The sequence below is a fragment of the Netta rufina genome (genome assembly GCF_964035555.1).
Source record: "Netta rufina genome assembly, chromosome: 1".
Classification (NCBI taxonomy): domain Eukaryota; kingdom Metazoa; phylum Chordata; class Aves; order Anseriformes; family Anatidae; genus Netta; species Netta rufina.
Genome location: NC_140123.1, coordinates 101,850,195 through 101,869,924, shown reverse-complemented (window position 1 = coordinate 101,869,924; position 19,730 = coordinate 101,850,195). Strand labels below are relative to the sequence as shown.

The 19,730-nt window shown below is 37.8% G+C and overlaps 1 protein-coding gene across 1 annotated transcript in view; it reads left to right on the top strand.

The window, feature by feature from the left end:
* Positions 1–19,730, top strand: part of APP (amyloid beta precursor protein) — a 217,069-nt gene that overhangs the window by 169,592 nt on the left and 27,747 nt on the right. Inside the window, exons 12-13 of the mRNA XM_084283723.1 lie at positions 677–776; positions 18,231–18,452. Of these exons, the coding sequence (XP_084139849.1) occupies positions 677–776; positions 18,231–18,452 (322 nt within the window). The remainder of the gene's footprint in view (positions 1–676; positions 777–18,230; positions 18,453–19,730) is intronic.

The following is a 19,730-nucleotide window of genomic DNA, read 5'->3' as shown; positions in this document are numbered from 1 at the left end:
TCCCTTCCTACTGAAGAGAGGTGATACTTGTGGAAAGTAGCCTGAGGAAGTATATCATGGGTTGTCATGACTCAACACATAGCAGTGTGTGGGAACCTGAGGCAGTAGAGTTGTAATCACATGAGACAGCACTGTAATGCTTCTGGTTGGAAATATTTTTGTTTTCAGATGAAAATGTTTCAAATGCTTTTAACAAGAAAATTGAAGCTTTCTTCAGGGAGTAGCTGTTTCTTTTTGCAATACTAGGATAAAGAAAAAAAAAACAACAACATTATGATCCGGCAATCATTGCGCCTCACTTGGCTTGCATGTCATGCAGAAGCTTATGGGTATGGGCAAATTTACACATTATTGAAGGGTAAATGAGGCTGTGGATTTCTGCCACATTAGCTTTTTGTATACACACTCTACCCCACTGCAAATGTAAATCCTTGCTTTAAATTATTTTACTCTCATGGCATTTCAGATAGTTTCTGTGGAGAAGCATCTAGCACACTATGTAAAAGAGGTGAATTTTGCAATTGATTTGACAATTTCACTATATAGAACATACTGAGTATTATACCTAGTACAAGTGAAAACTGTCCTCCTGTTATAACCTATATAACCTATAAAATTTGTGATAATGACTACTAATAATAGTATTCCCCTCCTTAAAATATTTTCATTTCTTTAGGTTATGACACATCTACGTGTGATATATGAACGCATGAACCAGTCTCTCTCCTTCCTCTACAATGTGCCTGCTGTGGCTGAGGAAATCCAGGATGAAGTCGGTATGCAATTTGTTAATACAAAAAAAGGGAAATATTTCTGTGGTGAGAAATCACCACCAAAAGCTAAAATACTGCATCTTATTTCTATTGATATACTGTCCCAGCTGACTAATAGAACAAACTTGCCAGTGTTCTTAAATTATAAATCAAATTATAATGAACATTTGGAAGGCAAATTAAAGTTAAATTAAGAGAGTGGGCTAGCAGAGGCTGGACTATCAGAGGGACAAAATGGAATATCTTGCTCATAATTTGCTTTCAGAGGAGACTTCCTATTTCTTTAAAATGCAGTTTCATTATCATTATACGTGGACTTCATTAATTCCTGTATAATCTATGCAGTGACATCATCATGTGACCTTTGTTGTTAATATTTTCCCTGAAATATGTTAATTTACATTTGGAGCCTCCATGCTATATAGATACAGCTGTTTACAATAAGTAGCTCTAGCAAATCCTTCCTGGGTTTGGATATTTAATTTGATGTGGTAAGCATTTACATTATCTGATGCAGTCATTTGGGAAATCCCCCATCTGAAAAACTAGTTTCTGGAACAAGCATCCAAGAAAAATGTAGGTAATGACTAGGGGTTAATAAATGCAACTTGGCAGTATCTTACCACTCATGGTTTCATTTGGTAAATTATTGATTTCCTTATAAAACAAGGCTGTACCATTGTAGTAAGGATGAGGATGTGTGTAGGACATGTGAGGGGCTGGACAGAGTAGCAATGAATTCCCCAGTGCCCAAAGCACAGATTAAGAAGCAGATGTGCCTGTACTTGTGAGGTAGCTTTAGGAATCTGGGGATAAGATCAGAAAACAGAGCTGGGGAGGGGTGCTAGGAGGACACAAAGAAGTAGTAGAATTAATAATTCTCCTTCACCACGTGTTTCTGTGCTTCACAATTGTAAGGCACAAGCAACAGTCTCTGTCTTTGATCAGAGATCTGTTCAAATAAAATCCTTATTGGTCATTTGAAAGTATCGTTTCTGTAGGAAAGGAGATTCTGATACTGCTAGGCTATGACTCAATTGTCTTTTTTTTTTTTTTTTTTTTTTTGTTACCCGTCACTGTTGTTCCTTGTTTTGTTTTGTTTTGTTTTGTTTTTTGCTTGAAGTTTCAATTTCTTCTATTATTGGTAAAGTTAATGGTTGTTGTTGAGGACATGCTTCTAAATTTTCTTTTCTCTCCAAAATACTGAAAGTGAATGGGAATTTCAGAGGCTTTGAAGTGACATGGGAACAGAAGTCTATTAACTGCTAAGTGGTTTACAAAAATCTGACTCCTAATCTCAAATGTAATACTAATTTTTAGGAGAAAGAAGCAGGCTAAAATTAGTAGGATATTATGTCCTAATAAGATGAGAGAAGCTAAGATATCTAAAAGAAAGAGTCTATCAGTCTCTTAAATACTTTTTCCCTACCTTGATTTTTTTGTGGGTTTGGGTATAGTAAAATTTCTTCAAAGCACTGCAAAATTCGAAGCAATGAAAAATATATTCTTACATTGGGAGATACCAGGCAGCAAAAATTAAAGAAGACACTGTCAGATCTGGGCTATATTAGACAAAATTATTCAGTAATGAGAAGAAAGCTGCCTCTTTTCTGTTGATACTCTTCCAGTATCAACATTCTCCTTGTTGGTAATGGTGACTGTATGCTTGATTTTACATCTTACTTCCAATGAATATTCAGAGGGGTCATTCCCTTCTGATAAAGAAGACTGTGTCCTTCTAGCTTTGAGCACTGTTTCAGCTTTGAGCATGTTTCTAATCCATTCTGAAATTACTGAGTTTCTTAGCCTCAGTACTCTTCCTAAATCCATGGAAAAGGAGATCTATGACAGCTGTAGAATCTGCGAAGAAGTAAAATACTAAAAATGTCACTTTGTAACATTCCAAAGAGATACCACAGCTATCATTAAAAAGACAAATATTTCATTAAATACCTTCTTTGGAATTATTAACTTAGAAAGTCCAAGTCAACAAAAAAGTTGGAAAATACTTAGGTAAAACTAACTCAGACACGCAATGTCTGACTGATAAATCGCATATAAAGTAGTTTAAAGTAGTTTTCTCAGGCTGCTGTGAGAGCTTATCTTCTAGCTAAAATGACTTATTTTCTAGTTGAGTTTCTTTGTTCATTATGCTTCTGGTTTCTAGTTCCACACTTTACTACAGAGTTCTTCATGAGCAGTTTTCACCTTGAGGAATGAATTATCATTGCTTTAGAAGACACAGCTCTGACAAAGGTAGTTTTTCGCTAGATTAAACAAGTGGAACAAGTGGTTCTATGGACAACAAGATATAGTTTCCTGTAAATTTATGGGTTGTGTTTAATTCCTCCAATATTAAGTAAGGTGCTGCTTTTGACTAGATTTTCTCATTGCTAGAAATATTATGCCCCGTTTTTCACAGTTTCTCTGTGACCAGATGTTGACAAGTTTGAATCTCAGGTCCTTATATATATGTATAAGTGTATGTTTTTTTTTTATATATATATATATATATATATATATATATACACACTAATAGAAACTAAACTAAATATTAAATTAAAATTTTCCTCATATCTGCCTGACAGTCAGCTATTGGAGGTTCATCCCTGGGAAGTAGGTGATGTTCTTTCATTGGAAATGTGTGTGAAGATGAGGTGCCCACTTCTAATGTGTCTGTTGTTTTCGAGATTTTTATCCTGGGCAATGAAGTTGAATTGTATGAAGCAGAAAGTAGAGTTGTTCCTGGGGTATGCCAACTGCATGGAGAATATTTTCTGCTTCAGCAAGCTGCAGGGTTTTGTTAATTAATGCTTCATGACTGGGTGAATTGTAGTCCAGCGGTTGGACATTTGGAATTCCTTTTAGATATGGAGTATTTTTGAAGCTCCTGACATGAAAAAGCAGATTTATGGTTATAGTTTTAAGGTGAGGAATCTGAAATACCAAATCCAGCTTCTAAACTAAAAGCAGCTGCTTTTAAAAACTTTTGGAATTGTTTTTAGAACTCCAGCAGAGACCATGGCAGGAAGTTAACGTAAAACTTAAGACATTCATAGCCCTTATTTGCAAATTGTCACCTGTTGGAGTCTGTTGGCTTAAACAGAAAATGACTTGAGTGTATAGATATTTGTAGGAAGACCCGCAGTACTCTGAAGAGTAGAAAGCAGCTCTTACATGAAGCAAGGCTTTTTTTTTTTTTTTTTTTTCCGCTAAGCATTTGACAAATGTGTGATGTGCAAATGCCACATTGGGATGACTGGCATGTTTTGTCTCAGAAAACTCAAGCCATGTAAGGAAGAATACTGCTGCCTCTCTTGCTTACCTGTTGGGTGAGGGGGGTAAAGGATCTGTGTAATAGTTGCCTGAAGGGGTCTGTCTGACCATGGCTTTTATCATGGAGGCTGGAAAACATAGGCAGGTGGTTTGTGTAGACCATTTGGCATTCTGGCTGCAAATGATTTCTCAAAGGACAGTAATGCAAATATGCTACAAACCAGGTCACCCTCTGCAAATGATGTAGTCCTGGGTGTTAAGTGGTGTTCCTGACAGACAAGAGTATGCCCCATCAGTAAGACAGTCGCCTAAAAAATCTGAGAAGAGATATTTGCACACCGCAGGTGAGCAGATTATTTGGCTATGTTGGTATTTGTACTCACCTTTTCCCTCTGATAAATCTCCTGTACTTTTAATATGCATAAAACCTCAGAAAGAACAATGGCAGACGTTAGGAGAAATCAGCAGTTCCTTTTAGCACATCCTGCTTTAAATCCTTATTTGATTAGGCTGCTTATCCATGTATGTAAAAGGCAATTTATTGCTGGGAGTGGCACAGCAGGAACAGCTTCAGAACGAGAAGCTACATCAGAGCTTTGTGTATTAGTCAAATGGGTAGGCAATGAACTGAATTTTTAATTCTGTCTTTGCTGCTTCGTTTCCAAATTGATGTCCTCGAGTCCATGTTTTCTAGCCAACCACTGATGAAATATTCAGCACCGCCTACTCAGCAGTATCATAACTAACCCTGAATGATTCAGTAGTAAGCAAGTAATAAGTAAGACAATATGATTTCATCTGTCCCTTGACAAATAAAATCGAGCTATTGTTATTTCATTATTTTGTTCCACTGCACTTATCCTGTTCTTCTGCAGTGTGCTCAGGTTATATAGCAGGAGGAGCAAACAAACACAAGCAGACTCCAGGTCATTGACTGAATTCAAAGGCAGAGAGTGCTGTGGCTCTTGTGCCGTTTGAAGTTATCTGTATGCTCCACCACAGCGTAACAAAATTTGACCAAGAGAATATTGCCTCTTGACATTTCGTCCACAACTTTCTGTGAAGATTTTTTTAAGTATTTTTAGAAAAAGCTTGACAGCTGTAAATATAGGATGGGCTACAGACTAAAGATGTTTGAGGACTAGCTTTCTTTTAACCCTTTCTCTTTAACCATCAGGTCCCTATACCTGTCAGTCTTCATCTTTGCATGTTGTCTGGACTACCTGTGGTGGGCATAGTTTTCAATACATCTGGTCTTACAGCACTTCTCAAACTAATTCTTGATTTCCTGTTTTGACCTACAGTCAATCCACAGTCTCACTGCATTTCTTGACATGAGTTGAATTAGGATGCTGTTCTCCATTCATTCTGTGGTAAACTTCTTTAGAAGTTTTGAGGGCATTAGCTATTTGCCATGGGTTGACAGTCCAAAATGATAGCCACTGTGATTTGGGGTTTTATATTGCAGAATCAAAACACGCCCTTAGGAGTTCACAAAAGCAAATTCTGTATCTGTTCTGATTAGTGCCATCTCTTTTGTGATTGTTGCCCTCACCTCCTCCCCCCCTTATAATGTTGTGATTTGAATATGTAATCACTAATGTCTTTCAGTCTGCATTGGGACTTCTTGGTGTCTCATTTTCCTGTAACTCTTCTGTACAATTCCTGCCTTAAGATTTAACTGAAGGGCAAGAAAATTCATCTTCAAAAATGACATTCAAAATCACTGAAGTGATGCTTAGGATTTCTGCACCTTTATTTGAAGTAGGGTTGCCATGTTGAGGTAACAGAATAATAAAGAGAAGTTTACATGTGTTAAATCTGCCAATAGCTTTTAAAACAATGTTGTAAGGTTATCTATGGTATTGGAGTGGTATACATGTAGTTCATATATCAAGGTAAAACAGTAATTACGTTATGACTCAATTTTGTCAATTCAATTCAAATTCAAAAAAAATTCAAATTCAGTTTTTTGAATCTAGAGAGGTAGAATTGTTTTTCTGAAGCAATTCCTTTCTGGTTTTAATTATCCATACTTTCCAGTTAGTATTCTTGTCTTCTCAAAGGAATCAAATGGAGTTGAACTTTTTACTCAGGAAAAAATAAACATCCACAAATCCAATATGCAGCTGCAGTAGTTATAAAAATCTGTAATTGAGGAATGTTGGACAATTCCTGTTAAGTTTTATACTTTCTGCCATTCTGGAGGTCACATTTGTCACCTGGAATTGTAGTTTCTAAATTGCCCTAGGTACTTGGCTAGTTCTTAAGAAGGAGTGTCTCTGATTTTGGATGCAAGGAAATGTCATCTTTGCCAAATTGTGTTATGCTTCCACCCTCATCTTCTTAAAACTGGCATGTTTTTCCTTGGAAGCAATTCTTCTATTCAGATTGGATGGGCATTCCTACACCACAGAGAAATTTTGCAATAAAATTAAAACAGATCTTCTGGAAGTAGCACAATTATGTGCAGGTCTTAACCTAAGGGTACTGTAAATCCTACCTTCTAGTTTTCAGATTACGCATTTAGTACATCTGGGCTGTATCATATTGGCTTACTGTTCCTCTGGTTCTGCTCTGCTGCCTTTGACCAAGAGGATAAAGTGACTGGAACAAGCAGTTGAATGCAGCCTTCAAAGAATATGGTTTTGCACAGGTACCCTGGAGTGACTTCCAGCACTAACTATGCCTGTGCTGAAATTGTGCTCTCCCTGTAATTGATTTGATATGTTTGTGCATATCTGGTAGCTGTAGCTTTCCAATGAAAATTTTGAATTTTCTGTGCAATGATTGCTTACTTTCAATCTTCCTCGAAGCCCTATATCATTCCATTGAATAGGTGATTTGTTAAAACTCTAGCATAAAAATATATTGCTGGGTCATGGACTAAAGATAGCATGGAGCTCTTACACAAAGGAAATGAATTCTATGTTAAGCTTTACACATCATTTAGGGTGTTTTTGTGTGCTTAAATACTGACATGATACAGACCAGGCAGACTACTTGATAAGCAGTTAAGACCTCTTCCACCCAAGGACATTGGTTTTAGTGATGCATTTGGCTAGCTTGTTTTCTGGAACATCATAAGCTCATGGTACTTACTAAGCCAGTTTTACCACCTTGTTCTCTGTCCAAAGTATTTTTTCTAATGATTTAAATATGATGATAAGATAACATTGAGTTGTTTGTTGGAGCAAGGCGATGCATTTTGTTTATGAGGGGCATCAACCAATGTCTTTCTTTACTATGTTGTATTTTAATAGGCAATGGTAGTTGCCAGCAGGACTAACAGTTGTATCATGCTGAGACTTTTTAAGTTCTGCACACAGTTCAGCAGCTTGGAAGATGTTATGAGCCTCGGTTACTACTCCAGGCTGGAGACTCAGCTCTGTCAGCTAGTAAAATATGTCCTTTGCTGCAGCTTTGGAGAAAAGGAAAAAAATCCAGGAAACAGATCCAACATTTTTTTCTAAGCATCTCTTATTTTCTGTCCAGCTTATTTAACTGTCATAGAAAATTAGGCAGAGAATAGAAGATGATTAAAATAGATATAAATGCACTTCACTGACACTGATGTTCTCAAATGCTTTCATTAGTAGCATACTATATCCTCCCCATCTTTTGTAGCTAAATGGTCTATTGTATCTGATCATGAGCATTAATGTTCTTCAGGAAGGATATGAATCCTGATTCTTGTGTGCACAAGCCCTCTTTTAATCTCATAAATATTGTGAAAACGACTATAGGCTGCAAAGGAACCAGCTTTCTCCAGGTCTGCAGATACAGTGAAAGAGATTAATGGCTTCACAAGGCTTTGGAATGGGGTGGTTTTGTCGTCAGGGAAAGATAAATGGTATCTTATTTTTCATCTGTTTTTCAGAAAATTGATGGGAATTGGAAGGTCTCACAAAAGTTTATTAAGAGAATATTTTTCCTTGTTTGAAAAACGCTGTTCCATTTCAGATGCAGATTTCAGAAAGTTGGCCTAGTGATACAGGTGTTAGAATTGGAAAAGAGGAACTTCTGATAATAATTACTGACTTGCAGCTTATGACCAAAGTAATGTTTAAATGTTGTGGGAGTGGCACCACAGGGTGCCCACTGTTCCAGTGGATAATTAAATCTTCCCATTCTAAATAATTCATCCTTTAGCAGGGGAAGTTGTTTTGATTTTCTTCAGGAGCCAACGGCCACAGCACTTTCTCCTGTATTGGTAGATCTTTCTTGAAGTCTGTTCTGCATCCTTTCTGTTACCCTAGCCTGAAATGTTTTTTTTTTGTTTTGTTTTGTTTTGTTTTGTTTTGTTTTAATATTTTTATAATTGCTTCTGCCATTATACATCAAGGAATTAATAAGTCAGGTCATCATGTGCCAAATTTAAAATTAAAAGTTGTCCTGCTTGCAAATATCTGAGAGAAGGTTAGCTCAAAAGAACCTGATTTTGTGAATGTATAGCTTCCATTCAGCTGGAGAGGCACTAGTTTGCTGAAACTCTGCCCACTCATGGAAATTCAGTATGCTTAGTTATTGAAAGAAGTTCTTGATTTATTGAGTAAAATATGTGGGCAATTTAATTCATGGATGTGTGTGACTATAAAAGGCAAAAGTTATGTTTGAAATGCATAATGTAAAGGGTCCATGATTAATCCAGAAAGGTTTTGGAGCTTGGAGTGATGAAAGCTCTGCTGTCCCAACCTTTGTCAATTAATAGGGACCAAATCAGCTCAGCCAAATTCCTCTTCCTGTCATCTTAAATACAGTTACTGATGTTCGTGTCCATGAGTGCTGAAGCAGCCCAAAATTGCAGTAGCACAATCACTCCAGCCAGAGCTTCATGCTGTTGCATGATGGATTTTCTTTTCCTAATTACTTGGTTTGGAAAAACAGTTGTGTCATTCTGCGTTAATTCTGCCTAAGATCAGAATCCTAATGGGGAGTGTTAGGCTGTAGAAGAAGCAAATTAATCATCTTAATTCTTACATGCTAACAGATTGCAGGTATCCACCGAGAACCAGTTACACTGTCTGCAGAAGCTATATTTACTTGATACTGTTTCTACTGCTAAGGGGTCAGTTGCTGTTCCCAAAGCAAGTCTTGGGAATTGTTATCCGGAGGAATTTCAACACTGAAGTCCGAAATGCATAACCATAAGCAGGCATCTTGAGGGGCAGGGCTAAATATGCCTCTAATGGCAATGATGTGCTCAGTTTTGCTCTATTCAAGCATGACTTTCTCTTTAGTTGTGCTCAGTGAAAATTCATAGGTACTTCTTATGGTCAAGAGTATATGATGTATTCTTATCAGGCAAGTCCTCATTACTGAGACAGAGAGAGAAAAGAATTGATGAGGATGTGTGACTTTTCAGAATGTCTGGATTGATGGAAACATGGCAGTAATCTCCAAACATTTCCCATGCACGTGGGATTACAAATTAAGACATTTTTCATCAGTGCAGCTTCCTCCTGCTGTGCGATTCTCATATGCCTAATTTAATTGAAAAATGTGTTTTCCACAATAGTTCTTGCTAGGTGGGGCTTCAGTCCTCTCGCTTCTCTATTTCCTGCTATTATATCGTAGATATGAAAAACCGTGTAAAAAGCAGTCAGAATAGTCCGTACCCCACTTAATGTATATATTTGCTCTGTTTAATGAACAGTTTTCTTTAGAATACTCAGACAACGCAGCTTACATTTGGCCTATAAAGGGCTAAAACTGGAGTTAATAAACAGGCAAAATATAGTTTGTCTGAAGCAGGTGCTGTGCAATTCAACTTAGGTGAATTCTAATTTAGATTACTACAAGTGAGTCAAATCTATGATGCTCTCTTATAACCAAGGGAATCAGGTACAACAAATTAAAAACTTTATAAAAGCTTGAAAATATCAGGATTTATATATTTTTATGTATTATTTAATGGTTTCCAAGCTGCCTGAAGAATTCAGTACAGATCAAAAAATTTTGTGGGATTTGTACTCTGAAGTGTAGAAGTATTTACAGAAAATAATGGGTCACTGACTTCTTGCAGGTGTTAGGAGTTTTAGGTTGTACCCTACTTTTGAGTTTTACTATGTTATAAGGGTGGCAAATAATCTCATCATCTTTATCAGCAAATAAGGCTGATAAAATTAAATACCTTACAAATAAATCAAATAAATTATTTTTATACAAAAATAAGATAAAATTCTTTAACTGTTTTTCATATAAAAAAGGGCAGTTTCACTTATAAGCCTTTTAACTTAGGTAGTTACGTGTACTTGGGTGGAGTATTGAATGCTGACTCATCTGCCTATTTTGAAGCAATTCATTCTGAATTTGACCCAATTATGGAGTCAGATTTAACTTGGAGTTTTTAACATAGTGCTGTATGTGGATCAGAATGACGATATGCAATATATGTTCGTGATCATGGGATAGAATGTCAATTCATTTTTTTCCCCAGGTATTTTTTAGTACTGTTTTGCCTAAATTGATGTTAGGTTGCCATCGTCTTACCCAGAGAGAAACGTTTCACGTACGAGAACTGAGAGATCTCTGTGTTTAAAAACATTGGGCTCAGTTTACAAAAAACTATTCTATTTAAATTTATTATTGAAAGGAGTGCTGTAATATTGAGGTAGGGGTTTTCTGCATTTTTAATCCTGAGCTTTTGAGGCTGTGAATGGTGAATTATATTTCTTAGACAAGATTATTAATTTAACCAAATTTAATGAGGAGGATGTGAGCAGGAGGGAAGGAGACAAAAGAAATGGACAAAAAGGCTTGGAGACATGAAAGGGAGAAGAAACATTGTCTTTCATTTCTATTTAAGTACTTTTTTTCGGAGATAATGCAAGCTTCTGTTGTTATTCAAGCCCACAAACTTTAATAGTCTCTGCTTTTAACTAAAGGGGAAATGCAGTCATGAGTTAGATGAATGGCTATTAAATATTTAAAAAAATTATAAATGTGTAGCTACCTCTAGCCATATATCAATATTTAATTTCAGCTAATAGTTAATTTATTTAGCTGTTACGTAGCAAATGGTTTATAGTAATTACAGTATTCTTTCACTGAAGGTAAAGAATGCCATACTGGCCTTCTTACAAAAGAAGGCAAAATTTCAAGAGGTTTATGGCAGGCTCTGGAAAAAATGGAAGATGGATGATTCTGGCACTGCCTTGAGGTAGTGGTGTGAAAATTCTCGTGAGCCTCATGAAGCTCTCTGCTCAAACCTCCCTGAAATCACACAGCCACATACAAAACTAAATTTGCATTGAGGTCCTTCTCTAATGAAAAAAATAGTTCTTATAGAAATTAATCATTACAAGGTAATAAAGCAAGCTTGTAAGTGTTTTGCTGAATTGGATTTTCCAAGCTTTCTCATGCTTCAAACACTGTTTACTACCAGAAAATTCGTTATAACGTGATCTGCCTGCAGGACAATTAATCCGCATCTAAGTTAAACATCTTTTTTTTTTTTTTTTTTTTTTTTTAATGATTTAAGTCAAATACAGTCTGCAAGTCAAATCTAACTGGAACGTTATTACATGTACCTGTTTACAGGAGGAGACTTAATTGGGTTGCTTTCCTTATGTGATTTGGGAAGCATGGAAGTCCATATATGCTGAAAGAGCACAATGAGCAAGACATAGAAAAAAATGAAAGTGATAAAGTTGTGATTTTTAAATATACATCTTAGAAGCATTATTTTTATGTTACAGACATTCTTTTAAATAAGGTTCTAGATATTACAGTCATTCTCAAGTTCAGAGGTGTATTTCCGTTAAAGTTCAGTTCTTAGACAATGGAGTGTTTTTAAAGGCTATGGAATGGTTCTTTTATTAACTTGTTTCTAGGGAAAATTTCTTAGGTCTGCTGTTTCATGATATTTTAAAATGTTTCTTTTTCTGAGAACTTGAAAAGCCTTTTTAACTTACTGAAAGATTTTCATACACTTAAGAAATTTTTGAAGTCTGAAAAATACTGCTGCCAGTTACTTTTGCCTTAGTGTCTCTAGAGGACAGAAGGTAAGAACTATGAAATACTGTTTTCCATGGTTCTTGCTCTTTCAGTCTCAGTTTCACCCTAATAGAGACGTATTGCACTATAAAAGTTTCCAGGTAAGAAGACCCGTGGTGTAATTTCACAGGCTAGCCTAGCCAGCAGAACAGAAAAAGCTTAAATCTGATGGAGCGATTGCATTTCTTTGTCAATATGGATCTGAACATTGTAGGTTGGGTTCATTTATAGTACTTCATAGGACTGATCTAGCACGTTTTTATTTTATCATCGTCTTCAAAGCATACAGGTAAAAAAGCCACTCACACCTTCAAGTAGGCAGGTCACTTTCCATGAAGTTCTCGGCAGCGTTGCTCCCTAAATTATATTTGACTTGTACTATTAAAATGCATTAGTTCAACACTGAACACCACATAATTGTGTTTTGCAACTTGATAATGTCATAATTATGACATCTAGTAGTATGTAGCATTATAATCTTATGATACTCAATTCAGCAAGGCACTGAAGACTAATTATATGCTTGGAATTCAGTGGAGCTTAGCTCTTTCTGGTTAGGTGCAGACTTCAGTGTGATTAAATTTAAGCACGTGCTTGAAATTTCCTCTAACTTGAGCACAGGCTGGAGGAAATGTCCACTGTATTTCCTGGCATATTCTTTCCTTTCACCTCAGAGGAGAAAATCCTACTTGATACAATGAGTTACGTACCCCACAGGATATACGAGTGACTTACATACCTTTCTAACTTTGTAGAATTTGCATTCACTGGAGTTACAGACAGCACTTTGGACCAAAAAAGTTACCTATCAAATCCCTATTTGTGCTCACATCCTCACTTTGCATTTTGGAGCTGCTTACACAAACCCTTATTTAGAGTGTGTCTCAGTAGAGGTGACTTACAGAGAAATAGATTTGCTTTTTGAATGTGAAATACATCTGTTCATTTGCATGAAGTTTTTGGCGATGCTACCTGCATAACTGTTGGCTAGAACTATGTATTGTCAGTTTATATAGGAGCTCTAATACAAATTCAGGTATTCAGGTAAATAATATTTTATTTTGTTTTAAAATATTCACCAAGGCAAAGCCCTTAAGGAGGCCTTGTTTTCGTATTTACTAGTTGGGGGGGTGTTGATTCATAAGGCTGACAAGATGCAGGCATTCAAATTTAGTTAAAACCTGACTACATTATATCTATGCAACTCCTTTGGGCACATGCCTGTGTTGAAGATTATGAACTGTGACATATTGGATTAGCCCATAAAGTAGGTACACAACTGAAAGCTGCATCTAACCATGTTACATCTTATCACATGCCTTATTATAAATGATTGTGTAATTGTTCTTAGTAATCCTAATAGTGACATAAAACATTTGCATGATATAAACTTTCTTAAAACTAGTATAAGATAATATGCATGCACATGCATATGAAGCAATCACTATGACTCAGGCACATAATTTCTGCCATCGAGAAAAATAAGGAAGTTTCTGGCACTTCTTAATTAGTCATTTTTGCAAGCACATGCTCAAAAGCAAGCATAATTTTGAGAAAACCACATGTTCAATTCAGACTCGATGGCAACCGATAAGATGATGATTACGAGGCAATAAGACTCTGCTCTTGTACCAGTTTATTTGAATTGGTTCCCAAACCTGTATTTGCTGAATCAATATGTATTCTATCATGTAGATGTAGTTTTAAAAGGGAATTTCGACATTGGTGTGAAACTATGGCATGTAATTTGATGGTGTCATAATTTGTATTTATAAGAGGTGTTTTGACTGCATTTCATTTTTAAACTGGTTTAAGACCTTAAGTAGATTTATAGAACTAACAAAATGGTAACTGCCAATTTTAAAATTGCTTTTTAAGCAAATTGAAGAGTCTTGTACATGATAGTGAAAGCAGAGCTTTTTGTCTGGTAGATACCCTCCATCAAAAGAAAACATAGCAAAGAGATGTTATAACTACTTTTGGAAATTGTAAATTATTAACTATGAACTAAATCATGATTTGAAAGATAATTAATGAATTGTTCATTTACCAGAGTAGCAGATGAAGATGGTTTGCATTAAACTTCCTCTCGTTGTAGCTTTGCCATAGGGCTGGGTTAAGTATGACAGAGTCCAACATTATAAACGGCGTTGTATGCCAACAAAAAGTAGACAAACTCACAGTGACAAAATAACATGTTTTTTTTTTTTTACTGCTGTAAGACTCGATCACCTCTTCTAGGATTTGACATGGTCTTTGCTATTACGTTGCACTTAACAAAGCCTATTTAGTATAAGCATAGTCTAGTGACACTGCAAATCAGCTGCTTTCAAACAAGCCAACATCCACCAGAAGCTTTTGTAACAAATTTTATTTTCTTCTGCTCTTTCTTTGGCTTCCACTCTGTTTCTCTTTGCCAGAGAACAGGGTAAGAGTGGTCTTCAAAGGAGGTTGTAGTGGTATTACCCTTGTATCTAGTTCCCCCAAGATATTTCACTTTAATTTTTCTCAATGCTGCTGTTTAGTGGTAATAACGCATGGGGAAATGCCTGCAGTGAACCAAAGAATGAGGGAAACTTCCTCAGAGGTGATGGTAGGTCTGAGAAGTGTTTCACTGAAGTAACAGAACTGAGAACTCTTTCATCCTGAGAAAGGGGGGTTTGAGTGTCTGAAGGGGACTTTCTGCACATCCTGGGATTCCTGTAGGTAGAGCAATGGTGCGCCCTCACATCAAGTCCAGAGATACTGAGAGATTTGAGATTTGAGCTGAGGGAGGTTTTTTCCTGAAGTCATGATCACTTCTGAGCACAGGCTCTCAAAGCAAAACAAAAAAAGTTTCAACATCCTCCTTATTCTCCTCTGGCAGGACGTAACACAATGTTACAAGGAGATAATGAGCTGAGCAACAGCAAGTCTATTACAGGAAGGTTGTCATGGGGGTTTTTGTCCTATTGGTTTGAGGAGAGATGAAATTTTGAAAAGCAGCCTAGAATCTGCGTATTTTCAGCACCTAATAATGAAGACATTCACCACACAAAGAAAAACCCTGGAACAGTCTTGAATGCACATCCTAGCCTCCAGCTGCATCTGTACTCCCTGCTTATTTAGGGAATTGTCTTTTGCGGGGTGGGGAAATTGAATTGGCAACTGTGAGAAGGGGAGGGAATGCTTTATTGATGGGTAACAGTGAGGCTGTATGGCTTTCCATTAGCGTAGCTGATGATTCAACTAGACATCAATACCCTGAACAAAATCAACACTGAAAAAATTGATCTTGGAATTTGCCAGCTAGTGTCAATAACTGGAAATCCTAGGGCAAACTTTTTTTTAGCAGCTTAGAGATTGAAACAATTGTTTGCAAATCATTTACTCAATGCAGACACAGATGCCTTGGTCTGATCGACTCAAGCACAACTCCTAAGCCAGGAACTTCTCATTTCTCACTATAGTTCAGTGCCTGATTCATCGTGTCAGATGGGCTGATTCATTTTGGCCATTGTTTCCCTGCTTGTAAAAATGAATGCAATCATAATCCGCTTATTGTAATATCTGCCTGCCTCACTTGAGCTATTGTGCAGGTCACTTCGTGTCTGCGTTGTGTGCTGCAGCTGAGTGGGGAACAAGGGAGCCTGCAGGCACCAGTGCCGACTTGCTCCCAGTTGGGCAACACTGAGAGGTTTTATGTCCTCATCCCTCCCAGCCTGTAGCCACAGGATCGTGATGCGAGTCAGGTGCCCCGGGTGGGCCCAGCTATGCCCTGCCATGGCCTCCCCCTTGAGCACGGTGCCTCCCTCACTGAGGGCAGGTCCTGCTCCCTATACTCATTCTCCTCCACGCACCTTCTGTCCTTTCCTAAGGGCAGGAGCTGTCTGCAGGTAACACAGCGTACATCAGCAGCAGGGAGCAGGCAGGACAGGCAGACAGTTGCCCTGGCACAGGAAGTCGTGGAGGATCAGCACTGCCTGGAGAAAAGGGGTGCCTTGGGCACAGCACCCCCAGCGCTGCTCTGTGCCACTGCTGCATGGGCTGCAGCCTCTGCAGCTGCCCTGCACAATCCCCTAGGGGCAGGGAAGACAGTGGGAATGGGACGAGTTGCACCCTGATGTCTGAAAGGCTTGCAGGTGCTAAGACACTCGATGCTATTCGCTTTTTTGTGGTCCTCCACAGCTTGGTATCATAATGTCCTCAGCAGGTATTGTCGGTGGCTCCCTGCACAGCACTGGGAAATCAAGCTTCTCACTCAGGCTGCTAATGCCAAGCTCCTTTTTTTTGTAAAGTCTCATCTTCCATAACAAATAAAAATTAACATCCGTCATGTGATAGAGTGTCTGCTCGCAGTATTGAGTTGCTTTGGCTGTGTCTCCTCTGATACAAGGAGACGCTTTAATTTGATAAAGGATTAGTGTAAATGCAGTGGGGAGAAAAAAATTCAACTTGCCTTCTGAGCTGAAGATTTATTATGTATCTTATAAAATAATATTGTTTTCAATAAAGTGAACATGAAGGGAAAAACAATTCAGTGTTCTGCAGGCTTTCTGCACTGTCCCACTAAGTCATTCTAATGAACAAATTCAATGACAGAATTGAATTTTCTGTACACATTAGCAGTAACGTTGGCTTACTGTCTACTAACGCAATTACTGCTTAAACAGGAAAATTGGTTTTAAAGCATCAGTTTACAAGATTTAAGACCTATCCTGGCCCCAGGGCTTGCGTTAAAATTTTTTGTTTAGTTTTGATGTTCTGACTTTGGTGTACTAAAAAACAAAGCGTGGCAGAGAATTGCATCAACTGTCTGACTAAGAGGTGGTCTTTACGAGAGATTGCAGAGCAGAGCCCTCATATAGCATCACTGACAAAGGCAGTGAAGCAGTGCCAGCTCTCATGCTCTTGAGTTGGTGGGGATTCTTATTGAGGGCTACTGCATAGGTGCAGTATGGTGGTATGCTGTGGTGTAAGCTTGAGAGGGAAATAAAATTCAGAAGATGTTATTGAGGGCTCATATAAAGCTTCGGCATGGTTAGAAATGTAGGTGCAATTTCTCACTGACGATATTGGGAAATGAGAGGGCCCCTACGGAGTGACAAAAAGGGTCTAGCAGTGGAGTGGTGATTCCTGTCCCTGAATTGCTATAGATTTTGGATACGGATATGAAGCAGTGACAGTGAGTTGGTCATTAATGAAGGGAAAGAAGAAGACAGTCCTATGAAAAGCTTTTATATTGTCAGCTGTCATGTGTGTACATGTGTGCGAGCACTTGCACTGTAGTACTGTAACCTTTACGGTGTTTGATTCTGAACTATTTAGCACTGCATACTAATTACATTAACACATTATTAGCAATTACTTGTTATCTTCTTCATAGCAATTGCTTGCTTACTTGAATGTGGTCTTGTGCACCAAGTTTTTTCAAAGTACGTACAAGTAAAGCAGTGCCCCTAAAGAAAAAAAAAAAAAAAAAGACAACAAAAGGGAAGATGAAGAATGGACTGACTTTGATGTGAGAAAAGAGTTGGAATAATCAAGCACTCACAACCTCCAAGCTTATTTTTAACACTGAGTTGGATAGTTTGTCCTATACATCTGATGGACCTGGAAGGTGCTTTCATTATTCTCACCTTGCAGTAGCCCCCCCAAAAAACAAAAACAACAAACAAAACAAAACAAAAACACAAACTAGGTAATATTGCACAGCTTTAAATCCTGATTGCTCATAAAACAATTTGCTTACATATGTTAAAAGAGCAAATGTTTCTATAGATTCAGTGTTACAGTAAGCCCAGTTTAATACAGTAAGTGTTGCAGTGATTCAGGATTTTAAGAGCAGTGATGGACTTTGGATAAATGAGCATTTAAGAGAAAGGGGAACTAACAAAGATGTTCCTTCCTGTGGGCATGTTAACTTAAGGGAACACACTGAGTTGAAGGAAATGGAAGCAGAGGCCTGTGATCTGTGATGTTACATGAGTAGAAAACAGTATTGAACAGTTCTGGTTGATGTTTAAAAGAAGTGCTTAGCATCAGTGCTCAGCTCAGAGTTTTGATGATCACAAGCATTTATGTTTTTCTTTACCATAAGCAAGTAGACTCTCACAACGGTAAATTTCTACTCTCATTACACTGGAAATAGGTGCTCAGACATGCAGGCTATTTCAAACAATTTCTGCGTTCATTTCGTTGCAGATGAATTGCTTCAGAAAGAGCAAAACTACTCTGATGACGTTCTGGCCAACATGATCAGCGAACCTAGAATCAGCTATGGAAACGATGCTCTCATGCCTTCATTGACGGAAACTAAGACCACAGTTGAACTTCTTCCAGTGGATGGAGAGTTCAGTCTAGATGACCTTCAGCCATGGCATCCCTTTGGTGTTGATTCTGTTCCAGCCAATACTGAAAATGAAGGTATGTGCAATACTGGGAAAAAATACAGAATATGCTGAATTGGGTTTTGTGATTCCTCTTTCACTTTGCTCACTGAAAATTGGCATCTTTCTGATGTGAGGAGGAGAGAGGTCTCAACTCTAAGTTTAGAACTGGTCTGCCAGCCACGTCTCTTTGATTGAACAGAGAATCCTGGCTAAAACTGGCAATGTAGACACAAAATAAATTTCAGAGTTTAACGTAACTTCTCTTTAAAAACAGATCAAAATACAGTCCAGCAAATTGTGAGTGTCTTATAAAATACATGAGGATGAGCTAAGGGAGATAAGTTGTCAGATGTGATAGAATGAGTATTTTAATTAAAGAAGAGTTTTTTAATTGCTGGCATTACAATAATTATAGATGCAGTACAGTCCCAGCATGAGAGGCTGGAGGTTGGTTTTGGTTGTTTTAGTTGTCTGGAATGCAGAAATGTTTCTGTGTACACAGCAATGCAAATGATGACTTTTTCCTGAGGAGTACTTTATGTTGCTCATGGGCTAATCTATTGAAGTGGCTGCATAATATTTTAATAATTTATGTATAATCTGGAATTGGTAGTTCACTTAGGTGCCAGAACCAATTAATCAGAGACATAAGGATCTCTGATCATGTCATTCAAGTTCCTCTTCTTGTGTTTGTTTTCCTTTACCAGTTCAACTCCACCTTCATTAGTGCTAAGTTAATCTCAATAGTGAAAGTTTGTTGCTGCAAAACCATGAGTCACATAAAGGCTGGAGCTACAGAAACATTTTTAAATGCGGATCTGTGTTTTGTGGCTCAAGAGTAGCTGAGATGCACAGACATTAAAGTCTTCCATGCAATCTTTTGAAATCACTGGCTTAGGCTATACCTGCTCTCAAAGTTTTGAGTACCCACCTTGCACAGTTCTCCGTCATGTAGTGTTTTCCTCTTGGTCTCACTTCAGCATGATGCCTGAGAGGCTGTGGGCAGCTACATGCTCAGTGACAAAACAAGGGCTGTGGACATGGATTTGTCAGGTCCAGTGCCGGTGCCAGCTGATACCAGTAGAGTCAGAACCAGTTTTATGATCGAAACAGGAAATCCCAGGGGTCAGAGAAGCCAAAGATCCAGGCTAAAGGCACAGCTAGGATGTGAGCAAAGGTCGACTAATAAGTGAAATGGAAGCATACCAAATATGAGGGGAAGAGAAGAGACTGGGGCTAAAATCAGACCGCCAGGAAGTCAGCACAGCAGGTAGGGACAAACAAAAAGAGCAGAGAGAGAAGGACCAAACTC